At 44.5% G+C, this 16,130-nt stretch overlaps 1 protein-coding gene across 1 annotated transcript in view; it reads left to right on the plus strand.

The window, feature by feature from the left end:
* The window catches only part of ALOX5AP (arachidonate 5-lipoxygenase activating protein), a 35,430-nt gene that overhangs the window by 3,878 nt on the left and 15,422 nt on the right, over positions 1–16,130 (plus strand). The window contains exons 2-3 of the mRNA XM_059684091.1: positions 3,237–3,336; positions 12,875–12,945. Coding sequence (XP_059540074.1) covers positions 3,237–3,336; positions 12,875–12,945 — 171 coding nt within the window. The remainder of the gene's footprint in view (positions 1–3,236; positions 3,337–12,874; positions 12,946–16,130) is intronic.

Consider the following 16,130-nt stretch of genomic DNA (forward strand, 5'->3'; position numbering starts at 1 on the left):
TTCTACTTATTTATGCATTCATTGGTTGATTCTTGTATGTGCCCTGATTGGGGATTGAACCTGCAGCCTTGGCATATTGGGACCAATTGAGCTACCCAGCTAGGGCAGAAAGTTCTTTCTAATATTGAGGTGAAATCTGCCCTACAACTTCTATCCATCAGCCCTATTTCTGTCCTCTGGAAAAACTCAGACTATGCCTTCTGCTTCTGTGTTTACAAAACCAGCTGTAACATTTCTTCTTCAACAAATCATTTCTCATAGGTCTTTGTTTCCACAGTCCCTTGTCATTGCCCACTCTTTCTACCTTGCCATGTTCTTTCTAAAATGCAGATAGTTGTCTCCTGTGCAGGCAAACTGTTCCCGAGATCCAGATATCAATTCTATTAAACTAATAAACATATGGAATATTCTTTCCAAGACTTGTATGGCATTGCTGGCTCATAACTTTGCAGTTAGCTAAAATCTCACGATTTTTCTTTGCGATCTGAAAAACGTTATTTAACTTTTCTGACACTCAGTTTCCGTATTCATAATCCCCATGTGTGGTGATTGCAGGTATTGCATGGAATAAAATAGGTAAGGCAGCTAGCAGTGCCAGGGTGTGGTTGATTCTCAGGAATGGCTTGCAGCCTTCTCTCTCTGGGTCTATCTCTGTTTCTCTCTGGTTTGGCCTGATGTTAGTAGCTGGCCAAGATAAGTGTGTTAATGGTCTTTGCGTGCACAGTTTCTGCAACAGAGTTGAGGATAACAAGGGGCTGAGGTTAGAATGAGCAAAGGTAGTCCAACTCTTTCAAGTCTAGCTTGGAAAGAAGGAGAGGTAGATCTACTGGAAGATTGGATTGAGACAGGCTTGTTTTTCTTTTGTTTTAAGAGTAGGAAGGATCTGAGTTTGTTTCCAGAGTTAAGAGAAGGAGGGGTAAAAAAGGTTGAAGGTTCAGAAAATAAGCAAAACACCAATGAAACAAAGACCTGGAGAGGTGGCAGGAACAGGGTCAAGGTCACAGGTAGAGGGCAAGCCTTGGGAAACCGGAAGAGGCTTGTTTTCTGAGCAAGGAGAGGAAGAACGGCAGAGTCGGGGAAGTAGAATCAAGTTGTGATGCTGGTTGCAGAAATAACCTCTGATTTTCTTAATACTGTCCCAGTTTCCATGTTCAGAGGCCAGGATGCCACCTTAAGTTCTGGAAAGATAATGGTTAGAATTTTCTACTGGATTTTGTACTAAGGAGAGACATTCCGAATGGACAGACGTGTGCTTAAACCCTGTGTAGCTGAGGGATCCATGCAGTGAGCATCTGTGTGACAGTGAGAGGAAAACACATCCTCATAGGCCCAGCTGGATCTGATCTTCAGCTTTACTGAGCCCTAGTGTAGTGACTCTGACATCGTTATTTAGCCTCCCTGAGGCACAGTGCCCTTATCTACAAAGTGGGAGCAGCACTGGCCCAATAAAGGAACCTATATCCCATGCCTACTAGAGTGCCTGCAATATGGTAGATTCCCCTTCATACAAGTCAGCCCTGGAGATGGGCTCAAAATGAGCCCATTCTTGGGGAAGAAATGCACTTTTGCCAAGCAGAAAACCATAAAAGCTTTTATTCAAATATAAGGCATATTTTCCATACTTTTCTGAGATTAATAAGAAGTTGATGAAAGGGAGCCTTGTGGATGGATTTATGACAATCTCACTTTCCATCCCCCCTTTTCACTCTTGAAATAGGAGTAAAGGAATAAAATAGGGGGAAGGGAGAAAAAGAGAGACCTTCACTCCCTGCCCCCAACACCCAATGTATAGACAAACCCACTGGATTCTGTCTCTTCCACAGCATCTCTTACATCCCACAGCAATCATCCTAATCAGCTCCCTCCCATTTTCTCCTCACTTCTCTCCCTGGTCTCCACACTAAAAACAGGGTGGCTTTCTGATTACACCATGGCTCAGCTTACACTCATCAATAACGCCTCTTTGTTCTCGAGGTAGAAATAAATTCCAAATTTATTAACTTGGCTCTCATCAAGGTCTCAGTGACACTGTCAAATCCAGTGGGTACTTGTCAACCATCATCTTCTTCAAGCCTTGGCTTACTGTTTCCTCACTGAGGTTCACTCTGTCCAACCTGTAGGGCTCTTCCAATGCCCTGTACCATGCTCTGCTTTCTCTTTGCCCATAGCTCCACACACTGTGTAATTGTAATTGCTGTATTTTGTTTGCTTGTATGGTCTGTCTCCTCCTCTTCTATCCTTGCCAGAGCATAAGCTCCGTAGGCCAGGACTCTTTGTGTGTTTTGTTCTAGGATGCAAGCTAAGTGTCTGGATCATGGCAAGTGATAATAGATACATGTCACTGAAAGAACAATTTATCACCTATCTCTTTGGCCTCATTTGTAATTCAACCAGGTTGTACTCCCCACTTCCCACTCCTCATCATAAGCTAGACATACTGAACCAAGGATAGTTCTTGCCTCCAGACCTTTGCATATTCCATTCCACTTGAATAGAATGATTTCCCCTGTTGTCTCCTGCCCATCCTTCTCCTTAGCTAATTCATACTTGTTCTGTAGACTTTATTCTAGGTGTCACTTCCTCTAGGAATCTTTCTATGACCCAAACACTGAATTAGGTTGCCTCCTTGTCGCACTATAGCACTGTGTTCTCACTCAATCTCATCTTAGTATGAATCACGGTACGCTAATTTCTGCTCTACTTCTTTGTCTATTTCAGCAATTCTCAACCTGTGGGTCGCGGGGGTCGAATGACCCTTTCACAGGGGTTGCCTAAGACCATCGGAAAACACATTTACATATTTTTTTGTGATTAATCACTATGCTTTAATTATGTTCAATTTGTAACAATGAAAATACATCCTGCATATCAGATATTTACATTACGATTCATAACAGTAGAAAATTACAGTTATGAATAGCAACGAAAATAATTTTATGATTGGGGGTCACCACAACATGAGGAACTGTATTAAAGGGTCGCGGCATTAGGAAGGTTGAGAACCACTGGCCTATTTCTTTCAACTGTAAGGTGCTTGAAAGGGGGCTATGCCTTGCTCATGATCGCATCACCAAAACCAAGGGGAGAGCAGTTGCTGAATAAATTTTGCTAAATTACATTTAATGGAGGACATTTTGGGCTGTTTGGAAGCCAAAATTTTTTTTAACATTTAATATGAGATGGCAGGCTCATGACTATGTTGGTTATAACCCAAATACAAACCTTTTCCTTGGCAGCATTCTTCGCCCACAAGGTGGAGCACGAAAGCAGGACCAACACTGGGCGGAGCTTCCAGAGGACGGGGACACTTGCCTTTGAGCGAGTCTATACTGCCAAGTGAGTCTAAACCCTGACACTGCTGACTAACAGAGTCGGGGCATGGGCACTGGGGTCTCTCTATTGGAGTGACAACCAACCTCAAGGCCACATGTCTGTGTGGCCCAACCTTCCCAATGTCAGGGAGGTAGGGTTCTCAGGGGAAGTAGAACTCCCCCTGGGAGGCTTTGTGGAAACCCCTCACCATCTCAGTAAGTGTATTAAAAGAAAGGAAGTGGGGAACCTGGGAGTGAGGAGGTGAGATCTCTACAACTCCTCCTTGTTCCAGAGCTTGGGACAGTCATTTTGTCACATAGTTGACCAATTTCCTGTGTGGTTAGTGCAGGGGTAATACAATGAAAATCAGCCACGCCTCACCTTTCGCCTGCAGAAGCAACAGACAAGACCTGCTGACAGCAGCCTGCCACTCATTGACCCTGCAGTTTCTTGGTGGAAATCTGGAGGTGACACAGCACCTTTCACAATGCTGCTCTTCTTGAGCAACCAGAACAAGAACAGAAAGAATGGGGGGATTATGCAATGGCTTTTCCACTTTTAATTCTTTGCTTTTGAATATAAAGACTGTTTTAAAACACTGGAACAGTCCAGTGAAGGATCTGGTGCTATTTGGGATGCAATGGATTTTATTCAAACCCTCATTTCCCTCTGTGCAAAATGCATTTAAACAGAGGGCTCAGCCCAGCATGTCTGCTGCTCCTCTGTGCCTGTGATTGAGGCCTGTAGAAAAGGATGGCTTTGGCTGTGAGCTGGCGAATGGCCTCCAGGCTCAGCTTGGAGGCAACTCTGATGTCTTTAGAGATCCTTCAAAGGGAAGAGTCATGGCTACCCAAGGAAAGGACTTTCAGATTGGCAAGAACAGCACAAGCAAACACAAGGATGGAGTCATCCTAGAGTTGGAGGCTCATGGGAGCAACTTGGGGGAAGGCTCCACAGGGCTACTGATGGCTTCTGAGAAGTAAAGTGACTTCAAAGGCTCTCAACTGGGTAGGCCTTCAGCATACTCCCTGACACACTTTTGCTTCTGTCCTTTGCCTCACCAAGCTATTTTTACTTTTTAAAAAATTTGATGTAGGAATGGGAACGACGGAGGGGGAGTCCTCTCCATTGCCACTTTTCATCATCAGTCCCATAGCCCCCCAAGCTTCTAAATTTCTGCATACGTGGTCTGAGCCACTCCTGGGCACAGTTGTAGGGTCACCCCAAGCTGATTTTCTGGCCCCCATTTTGCCCCCTGTTATTCCAGCAGCCTGATCTCAAGGAAATCCTTTGCTGAATTACTTACAGGGAGATTTCTATTTTAACATTTGGGCCTTCACTGTATTAATTCTCAGAATCAATTGAAGAAATGTAAAGATGTGGTGGCTGTAGGCATTTCGGACCCATTTAAAGGAGAATAGGGAAGCACACAAGGTGCCATCAACCACTTGCAAGGGGAGAGGTGAGAGCTCCCTTCAGGCACAGTCTGTGTGAAACAGCTGTAACAAAGGTGTCTTTGACCTGGGGCGACATAAAAACCTCTTTGAACAAGGAGTCCAAGTAAACACTAATACTCCCCCACAAGTTTGGAAAGAGAAACTTTTCCCCTCCCATATCACTACTTTCTAACCAGTTATGTTGTGTTCTTAGGTACTCCTCAGCTTGTCTACTTGGAAGAGGTTAGGCATTTTGGCCATGCAACAGAATTCCACTGTCCCTAGGGAGAAATTAGGTTGCCTTTTGCTGGCAATGAAGAAACAACAGAGCAGTTTGGGCTATCTGTCTGCCATTCCCCCCCTGAGTGAACTAGCTCTGCTTCTAAGAAGTCGCTGTGTTCACACCTTGCCTGTTGCCAGCCTTTGAATTGCGGAAGTGCCATTTGGTAGTGGTTGGAAGGTGGTTGGAGGTTCTGCAATTTTGTGTAGTTCCTGACATAAGAAGGAACTAGAAGAGCATGGTGGGCCTTATGTGCTGCTAGGGCCCTCCACTCCCAAAACCAGCATCGTTAAGTGTCTTTCCCACTTAACCTTTATGGGACTCAGGGTAAGGAGGAGAAGAATGAAAGGAGGAGAGAGAGAGAGCTGTGGGGTAGGGGGGACAGGAAAAAAGAATTTCTGCAAGATAAAGGTTGCCCAGACACTGCTGTGGTTCTGTTACAAAGACACTTCCTCTCTGACCAGCTTGATAGAAGGTGCTGGGGATTAATGCAACAATGCATGGCATGTTGGTGAAAACCACAGCCCGCAAGTCTGCTTGCCTTTGAAAGCTACAGAACGGGGTGATGTGTTAGTCCAGTAGAAAGCAAACACTAGCCACATCTTTTCCAGGGGCCTCCAAAAGCACCAAAGAAGGGTGCAAAATGAGTCCTGAGGGTGCAAGAAAAAAAAAGAAAATGTCATTAACCTTGCTGTCTAAAAAAATAAAAACTTAAGATTTACTCATTTTTATTTTTTTAAATTTATTTATTTATTACTATTATGTTTAATTGATTTTTAAAGAGAGTGGAAGAGAGAGGGAGAAATATTGATGTGTTGCCTCCAGCATGTGCCCTGGGCCTAGGAGGATCCTGCAACCGAGGTATGTGCCCTTAACTGGAATCAAACCCGGAACCCTTCTGTTTGCAGGCAAATGCTCTACCCACTGAGAAAAACAAGATAGGGCAAGATTTTCTCATCCTATCTAATAAAAGATTACAGTGGGGCCTTGGCTTACGAGTGTCCCGACTAACGAGTTTTTCGAGATACGAGCCGTCTCTTGGCCAATTTTTTGCTTTGAGTTGTGAGCTAAAATTCGGGTTACGAGCCAGCTTCAGATACCCCACCGCTAATTGGAGCAGCGAACATCACAGTGAACGCCACAACATCAGCCCAGCATCACGTGTCTCACTTGTTCACTTTTTGATTTGACATACAAGTAATTTGAGTTACGAGCTCCGTCACGGAACGAATTAAACTCGTAAGTCAAGGCCCCAGTGTAATATGCAAATTGACCATCACTCCAACACACAAGATGGCCTCCCCCATGTGGTCAAAGATGGCCACCACAAGATGGCCAGCAGGGGAGGGCAGTTGGGGGGGACCAGCCCAGCAGGGGACGGCAGTTGGGGGGAACCAGGCCTGCAGAGGAGGGCAGTTAGGGTTGACCAGGCTGGCAGGGGAGTGGTTAGGGGTTGATCAGGCTGGCAGGCAGAAACAATTAGGGGCAATCAGGCAGGCAGGCAGGCAGGCGAGTGGTTGGGAGCCAGCAGTCTTGGATGGTGAGAGGGATGTCCGACTGCCCAGTGGGGTCAGGCCTAAACAGGCAGTCAGACATCCCTTGAGTGGTCCCAGATTGGAGAGGGTGCAGGCTGGGCTGAGGGACACACGCCCCCATGCACGAATTTTGTGCACCGGGCCTCTAGTTTTTAATATATAGATGGAGAGTAGTATGTGTATATAATTATATAAAATATACTTATCAGAGGATTGCATGATAAACACTTTTGGTTGATGGGGTGTATGATCCTAAATATTTAAAGACTGGTTATGAAGGCAAAAGTAGCAGGAAGGATTAATGGTGCTGGTGGTTGAAAAGCCCAATGCATATTTTTCAGTATAAGATATGGCTGTGGACTGAAACAGATAGTTCAAGATTGTGGGGCAGTTGATAAACAGACATCACAGCCAAGTGTGGCCCATCAGCTCAGACTTGGCCTCCGTTAATGGTCTCCTCAACCCCATCCCCATGAGGGCAGACCTGAGCCAGCATTTGAGAGAAAAGGAATCTTGACCTTGACTTTCTGTTCATGGATATAAGTCATAGTTCAAAGCCCTATTCATAGCTGATGAGCACAGGAAGAGCAGTCACAGTTTGTTTTTTGGAGAAAAATATCAGTTAGTGGACCTAAGACTCTTCCCTATTAGTGCAGGTAAACACAGGTTGCAGAGAGGAGATGTCTAATTTCCTAATTTCATAGTTGACAAGTTCGTGTGCTGTTGACAAGTGTTACAAGAAGAACAAGTTCTGTACAGCAAGGCTTTTTGAGAGCCTTCACTGTGCTAAGGGACACTGTGATTTTTGGTTCTCCAAGAAGGGGAGGGGTTTTACAAAATGCATTTTGGGAAATGCCACCCTCACGTTCCTTCTTCCCTGCACCTCTCAGAATCCACTCTAGACTCCCTTACAATTGTTTGAAGGTGATAGATGTACATTGAGTCTATTAATTAGTACTGATACAACTACTCTTATGTACTTATTTTAAGTTAACCAATACTAACTAATGAAACACTGAGTGCTTCTATATCTCATTCTGAAAGGTGGAGAAAAGTGAAAGAGAAAGTAACAACGAGTTCTTTTCTCCATCAAAAACGTTGGCACAACACACCGTGTGGCACAGCAAACTGGATGTAGCCCAGAGAGCTGCTGCCAGATCTGCTGAGTAGCTCAGAGTTAGGCCTCAGACAATGAGAGCAAAATGGGTTTGTCGGTTTTGTCTTGCAGGGAAAAATGGCACAAAAGTCTCCACAAAAGATATTTTGTAATGATAAATATTTGTCAATAGGAAAGACAAATTTAATAGGGGATTCTAAGAAGAAAAACACTGGAGCAAGAATAGCCAGTTTCTTGAATGCTACTGATGAGCAAGGCACTGCGTTATCTCATGCTATTCCTACAACAATCCAGAAAGGGAATTACTGGTGTCTCCATTCACTGTCAATAGATGAGAAAATTGAGGTTCTGGGAAGCTAGGATATGCACTCAATTTCACACAGTTGCTAAGTGGCATTCCCACATTGGACCCAGGCTTTGGGACTTTGAAAACCACAAGAATGCCCACGAGGCACTCCATCACTGACCAAAGCTACTTGAATTCATCCCACCAGCAGCCCTCTGTCAAGAAGAGGCATGTGTGCATGGAGCTTAGTTCTGGTGGAGATACATCAGAGATCCTGGATGGGGAGAATGTACTGGCTTGGTTAGAGTGAGAGACAGGATGGGGGCATATTCTGAAAATCCATAGGAGGAATCCATTCTCTTACAGCTGAGAGAGTTTCATTTTACTCTGCAGACAGTAGGGACCATGGTGACTCAAGACAATAGGCAAGAATGACTGAATGGCTGATCCAATGTCAAATCACTAGACATTCTGTCTAATGAGCAAATTCTAATGATCAATGCAGAATTTTTAGGAATGTTGCATCACCCAGACAAAATCAGTTCTTTAAAATCAATCAACCAACCAACTAACCAATCAAAGCAGAAGCATGAGACTGAGGAGGAAGCAAGGATGATCTTTGGTATTAATAAACTTTCAAGCTGTAGGAGCATCAGATATTAGATCCCATCAGATACAAGATGTTATTTAACTAAATAAAAAGAGATGTTCACTCTTATTTCCTTATACTGGGAAGTGGGTTACATTCTCAGTCCTCAGGCTGCAGTTTTGTTCTCTCATAACATATAAGAATAGAGGTCATGTTCATGCATAATAGCTGCTGCAGCTACCATTTTGGGACCTGTTTATTAACCACCTACTTTATCCCAGGTGGTATTTGTAAGGGGCTCCTGCCCTGCCCACTAGGTAAGTGACAATGAGGCTCTGCTCTCTCCTGTGTCTATATTCCAGCATAGGACACACTGGTTTCTTAGCTTTTACATTCATTGACTCCTCCAGTAAAGGCTGTTTTAATTATCAGAGGGATGGCAAGGCCCCTATGGCCAGGAACACTGCCAGCCTCTCTGAGTTCTCTGAAAGGAGTGGCCCCAGGGCTGGTAATTCCAAAGTTCCCTGTGGTCCCCTTGAGGCCCAAGGCCCTATTAGTGTGAACAGGTGTTCATAGCCGATTGAGGAGGAAAATCATGAGAACAGGATCAAGAGGGATCCAGATGAAGGAATCCAAGGAAGGAATTTGGGTCAAAGGCCAAATATATTTTGAAAATTGCCTCTTGGCTTTTACTTGCATAGTTTGAATTACATGAGAACAATGGAACTCAAACTTGAACATACATCAGGATCACTTGGAGGTCTTGTTAAAATAAAGACTCCTAGACCAGCCCCAGAGTTTTTTTTTTTTTAATTAAATCTTTATTGTTCATATTATTACATTTGTTCCTCTTTTTCCCCCCCATAACTCCCCTCCTCCCAATTCCCGCCCCACCCTCCGCCCTCACTCCCCACCCACTGTCCTCATCCATAGGTGCACGATTTTTGTCCAGTCACTTCCCGCATCTCCCACACCCCTTTCCCCTCCCAAGAATAGTCAGTCCATTCCCTTTCTATGTCCCTGATTTTATTATAATCACCAGTTCATTCTGTTCATCAGATTATTTATTCACTTGATTCTTAGATTCACTTGTTGATAGATGTGTATTTGTTGTTCATAATTTGTATCTTTACCTTCTTCTTCTTCTTCTTCCTCTTCTTAAAGGATACCTTTCAGCATTTCATATAATACTGGTTTGGTGGTGATGAACTCCTTTAGCTTTTCCTTATCTGTGAAGCTCTTTATCTGACCTTCAGTTCTGAATGATAGCTTTGCTGGATAAAGTAATCTTGGTTGTAGGTTCTTGGTATTCATCACTTTGAATATTTCTTGCCACTCCCTCCTGGCCTGCAAAGTTTCTGTTGAGAAATCAGCTGACAGTCGTATGGGTATTCCCTTGTAGGTAACTGAGTTTCTTTCTCTTGTTATTTTTAAGATTCTCTCTTTGTCTTTTGCTCTTGGCATTTTAATGATGATGTGTCTTGGTGTGGTCCTCTTTGGATTCCTTTTGTTTGGGGTTCTCCGCGCTTCTTGGACCTGTAAGTCCATTTCTTTCACCAGGTGGGGGAAGTTTTCTGTCATTATTTCTTCAAATAGGTTTTCAATATCTTGTTCTCTCTCATCTTCTGGCACCCCTATAATTCTGATGTTGGTACGCTTGAAGCTGTCCCAGAGGCTCCTTACACTATCCTCGCATTTTTGGATTCTTTTTTCATTCCGCCCCTCCGGTTGGGTGTTTTTTGCTTCCTCGCATTTCAAATCATTGACTTGATTCTTGCGCTCCTCTGGTCTGCTGTCGGGAGTCTGTATAATATTCGTTGTTTCAGTCCGTGTATGCTTAATTTCTAGTTGGTTCCCCAACATAACATCGAGGGTCTCATTAGTTTTGTTGTAGAGCTCATTAAGTTTATCGGCAGCTTCTAAACAGTTCTTGAGAGACCTTAAAAGTGTGGTTCTGAACTCTATATCTTCCATTGACAATTTTGTCCTGTTTCTTTGTCTCCGCATTTTGTTATGCTTCCTTGGTGCACCCCCTAGTGGTCTTTGTTTGCAGTCTTATAGTTAAACCTTGATTGTTGAAGCAAAAAACCAGGGAGGGTTTGACCTCCAGGCCAAGTGGCTGTGAGGATCAGCTGTGTCTGCAGAGAGAGAACTTCTGTCCTCTAGGGAGGTGCTAATCTAGCCTTTGCCTGAGGCTATCCGGCAAATGCCTCTGTGCAGGGCTTGGGCAGGGCGGGTCGAACAGGATCAACAGGGTGGGCCGGAGAGAGCAGTTATGGTGGCTCTCAGTCCTGTCCCCAGGGGCTCTGCCTCTCTGAGTCCCAGCACCCGCTGCAAAGCTCAGAGAGAAAGCTGCACTCGCTCTGACCGAAGCCAGACAGTCCTGTTTCTCCCGTTTGAGTCTGAATTCCTAAAGACTCACCTGTATCTGGAGCTCAGAGCCTGAGACTCTCTCCTGATTGAAAACGCCAACCGGGCCCTCCGCCGCCAGCCCGCTCCGCGCTCTCCGCACCTCAGAATTTGACTTCAGCACTGCGCCTCCTCTGAGTGTCCGTATGTGTTTCTCTTTCCTCCTGGTTGTAGGACTTCCACTCAGCCAGCGTTCCTGTGGTTCTGGGTGATGTCTGTTCCGTGTTTTAGTTTCACTTTTGAAGTAGTTGTTCAAGGCAGCAAACTCCGGCGTTAGCCTATGCCGTCATCTTGGTTCTCCCAGCCCCAGAGTTTTTGATTCTAGAGGTCTGAAGTGGGCATTAACACCTGCATATCTAATGAGTTCCCCAGGGGATTCTGCTGGTCTAGGACCACACTCTGAGAACCACCAATTAGACCACTAACTCTTTGAGCTTAAATGGATCTCAGAGTTATTTATCATCAGTCTCTTAGTTTTATAGGCAAGGAGACTAAGTTTAAAGAGATTGCTGTGCCAATGACCAACAGCTTGTCAATATCAGGTCGGGGACTCAATCCTATTTCCATGCCCCTCTATCGTGTTGCCCCTCCCTTTCTGTGCTTCCTTGTACTGTTGGGTTATTTTTCTGTGGACATAGGTATCGTCTTTCCTGAAGGAGACTATAAGCGCCTCAAGAGGACACTGGTAATTTAATTTCTTATAGTCAAAGGGGTAACAGACCTGGTTTAGAGTCAGACTGACCAGTGTGAGAATCCTGGCTTTGTCACTCCATAACTGGGTGACACGGGCAACTTATTCAATTTCTCCCAGCCTCTGTTTCTCACCTGAAATGTGAAAGTAGTTGTAGGCAGAATCATGGCCCCTCAAGGATCACCCTAGGCACCTATGAATATGTTATATTACACGGCAAGGGGAAGCCAAGGTGAGTAACCAGTTGACTGTAAGATAAAGAGATTGTTCTGGATTATCTGGGTGGAAGGAGGCAAAAGAGTTGGTGTCAGAGAAACTCAGTGTAAAAAAGACTTGATCGGCCATTGCCGGTTTTGATGTTGGAAGGGGCCACCAACAAGGAATACAAGTGATATCTAGAAGCTGAAAAAGGCAAGGAAATGGATCTACCCTAGTTCCTCTGGAGGGAATGCAGACACCTGGATTTTAGCCCAATGAGACCCATTTTGGACTTGTGATTTCCAAATAATAGATTTGTCTTGTCTTAAGGCAGTAAATTTGTGGCTACTTGTTACAGCCACCATCAAAAATTCACACAGTCACCATGTGTACTCACAGGTTCGTGGTAAGCTTGAAGGAGACAAAGGTGTAAAACACCAGTATGGTGCTTGGGGTAGAGTGAGAGTCCTTCCATGGGAGCAAGGACGGAGCCCTGCACGCAAAAATCACACAATCAGCAAGATGACTTTCTGAACATAAGCTTTTCTTAACCTACCCTGGTTTCTTTAATGTGTGACGTTGCCTTTCCTTCCTCAGCCTGGCCTTGGGTCTGAGCTGACTGTGTGTCTACCATAAAGGTCTTCTTAGCTGGGCTCTTCTCCCAGCCACCCCACCCTAACGGCCACCACTGTGTTGCTCACTTGTCAATTTCAGAAGCACTTTGGCAAAGCCAGGTGCAGGAACTCTGCCATAGCGAGTCCATTAAGAAACTGAGTCTCCAATGGGCTTCACTGAGGAAGAGAGTGAATGGGTTCTGAACACATGTCGCTTTACACTGCTGTCCATTTCTGATGTGGCAGCTGGTGCCAGTCTTCATGGGTAGATGTATGTGGAATTATGAGTGGGGCTTTTGCTCCAGATGTGATGGTGTGTATTAATTTGTGGTTTAAGGTAGTTTTACAGAGGACACTGTGGTAACATGTTTTCTGATTTTTCTTCTTTAAATTTATTTATTCTACAGCCAAAACTGTGTCGATGCGTACCCCACTTTCCTTGTCGTGCTCTGGAGTGCGGGGCTACTGTGCAGCCAGGGTAAGCAGCTTCTCTCTGTGTTCTCTGTCTGAAATGTGCCAGAGGAGGCCCCAGTTCAGGCTCTTTGTTGAAAGGAGTTTGTCTGACCTCCAGCTCTGATCTGTGAAACCCTGGAGAGGTGCGGCCGGAGGCCGTGTTTCCCGTGCTCTGTGCCAGAGGATTGGTGAATAATGCAATGCTAATGCTGGCTCCCTGCGGTTGAGAGTGCCTGCACTGACAAGGGTGGTTTAAGGCTAAATGTGACTCAGAATCCGTAAGCAGTGTTAGCTCAGATACAAGGGCATTATAAATGAGAGTGCCAGAGGGATCTATTCTGGGGCTGCTGTCACTTGGCTCTCCTGCTAATAAGCTTCCAGGCTGGCAGTCCTCCCTCGGGCCCTGTCTGCAGAGTCTCGGGCTGGATTCCAGGTCTCCAGCCTTTCCCAGTTATCAGCAGCCCACAGTCTTGACTTCAGTAAGTTGACTCCAGAGTGGATTTAAAATTAAATGGAAACCAGAGTAATATTTTTTGGTCCCCTTTGGACACTGGCACTGTGTCGGGGGGAAGGGTGGCATGACTTGGTCAGCCAAGCAGGGTGTATCAGAAGAGGTCACTAGTGTTCTCTGATGAACTATTTAACCCTCATCACCTCCTTCCACTTCATAAAGCAGGTAGAGTGGATATCCTTCTCCCATCATCCTTGGGGACACTTTGGTTCAGAGAGATACGTCATTTGCTCAAGGTTACTCAGCTGGTGAATAATGAGCCACATTGAGAGCCCAGGTCTTTTGGCTATAGCCTGGATTTCTCACAAGTAGCCTTTTACTTTATTCATTTATATAATACACATACATAGAACACCTACTCTGTGACAAGCCCTATGCTTGGATCCACAGTAACTGACAAAAAGATGGTGGGGAAGCCCACAGTAGTTGGCAAGATGAAACACAGAAAATCAGTGAATGGATAAATTGTCACCAAGAGTGGGACGTGCCATGAAGGAAAAGAATAAGAGCAGTGATAGAGAAGAGAGGTGAGGGGTGGCAGAGAAACCATTTCAGGGACACCTGTGGCCTTTTTCTGTGCTCCATGAGGCTGTCACTAGCTCACTATTTTCCACTTTCTATCCTGAGTTAAATAAGAAATATGTCCAGCAAGACCTGAAAATCAGGTCAAAATATGCTCACAGTAGGAGTTATGATTCCTTTTATGTTTTAATGATACTTGATGTAGATGAATATAGAGTTGTTCCAGCTAGACAAATACAGAGGGAGTCTACAGGTGTTTCAGAGCCTGGGACTATGCATTCCCTGTCAAACATGTGTTGGCATTGTCAGGGGACAAAAGTGTCAGTAAACTCTGTTCGATAATAGTTATATCATATAAAAATAGTAGGTGGTAGAATTTCTTAGCTGAAAGGAACCTTGGGGATCATTTGAGCCCAAACTCTTTACTTTATAGAAAAGGAGGCCAAGCCCCAAAGGGACAAGTGGCTCGCTCGGACTTCAGAACTGTAGAGCCCTGATTCGCACCCACTGTGCTCCTCTTGCTGTTCTAGGCAGCCCAGGTGCACAGAGGCGCACACCATACCCGGCATGAGGGCAACAAGTGTGGCCATTTCCCACCCTGACTCCTATTATAGTCCAGTGCAGTTCCTGGTAAAAAAAAAAAAAAAATGGGCTGGTAAGTTAGTTCAGAGCCATCCCGATGGAACAAACCAGGAAAAACTTTGCCCAGAACAAATTGTAAATTGTGACAATTTTGTGACTTTTGGATGAACTTCACAAGCAGTTTCTTTTGCTTTGGATTCCTTATCTGTCATGTAACAATAGTATTTTTGGAGGCAAGGCAGAGTTGTGGAAAGAACACGGGTCTTGGGGACTGACAGACTGGGATGATTCCACTGCTGTTGTGACCCTGGGCTGTTACTCAGCTTTCCTAAGCCTCAGTTTCCTCATGTGTAAAACAGGAATGACCGGATTCCCAGGATGATTGTGTGAAATAATATGCATTCAGCCCCTGACACAGTGCTTGGCATATCGGGTTAAACCATATAAAACTGCAGCTATTTGACTGTTTGTGACTCATGAAAATGGCACTTTCATATAGTTCAGCTTAAAAGTAGAAGCCCAATAAATGTTATTATTGATGGTGCTAGTGATAGTAATAATGCTTTGAACTCAGACCTGTTTTCAAATTCCACCTCTCCTCTGGCCAACCTATATGACCTTTATTCATTCATTTGACAAATACAGAAGGCCAATATGTGCCAGGCATGAGGCCAGGCACAGAGATGAAGACTGGTAAAATATGGCTGTCCTCAGGAGTCTTTTGGTCTGGTAGGTGACTCTGGGCAAACTGACTTCTCGAAACCTAAATTTCCTTAAATGTCAAATAGTGACAGCAATGTTCTCCTTGCCAGGCTGAGAGGATAGAAGACCCATGTATACAAAGAGCCTTGGCAGTACTGGCATATAAAAAGTGCTCAGTCAGCACAATTCATCTGGCATTTGAATAATGCTAACAGGTTTTCCAAGTGCTTTCATACTTATGCTTCACTTTATTTGACTCTGAATTATTCCTGATAGGTGAGGAGCTGTAATCGGCCCTTTATCTAGATGTAGACCAAATTAAGTATTAGCTCCAGCTTATGGTAGTCCTAGCGGGGCTGTGCTTTCTGACTGGGCTCCAAGCTCCTGGCTGTAGGATTTTTTGGGTGCTGCATACGGTTGCTCCTCACAGGCTAGAATGCAAATGGAATCTCTTCCTCCAGAGACCTTTTCTGAATGGTAGCAATTGTTCAGAGAAGTTTGAGCATTGTGCTGCCTGGAAGCCCAGAGGTGAAGGTTATATTTTTAAGAGAACTAGGCTCAGAGCTGGGCTCGGGGTCTGCCCCTTCCTCCCACAGATACATCTAACACCTGGCAGTATCATACAAGCCTCTGGCTGCTCAAGCCCAAGTTTCCTCCATCTGGAAACAGAAAAGATGATACTGGTCATATAGGAAGGATTCAAATTAGATGATGGTTATGAAAATACTTTGCAAACAAAACCACAATGCCAATATAAATAACATCACTCTTATTATTTTTAATTTTTAATTACAGTTGACATTCAATATTATATTAGTTTCAGGTGTACAACATAGTGATTAGACATTTATATATTTTACAAAGTGGTCCCTCTGATAAGTCCAGTACCCACT

This window comes from Myotis daubentonii, chromosome 2, assembly GCF_963259705.1.
Source record: "Myotis daubentonii chromosome 2, mMyoDau2.1, whole genome shotgun sequence".
Taxonomy (NCBI): Eukaryota; Metazoa; Chordata; class Mammalia; order Chiroptera; family Vespertilionidae; genus Myotis; species Myotis daubentonii.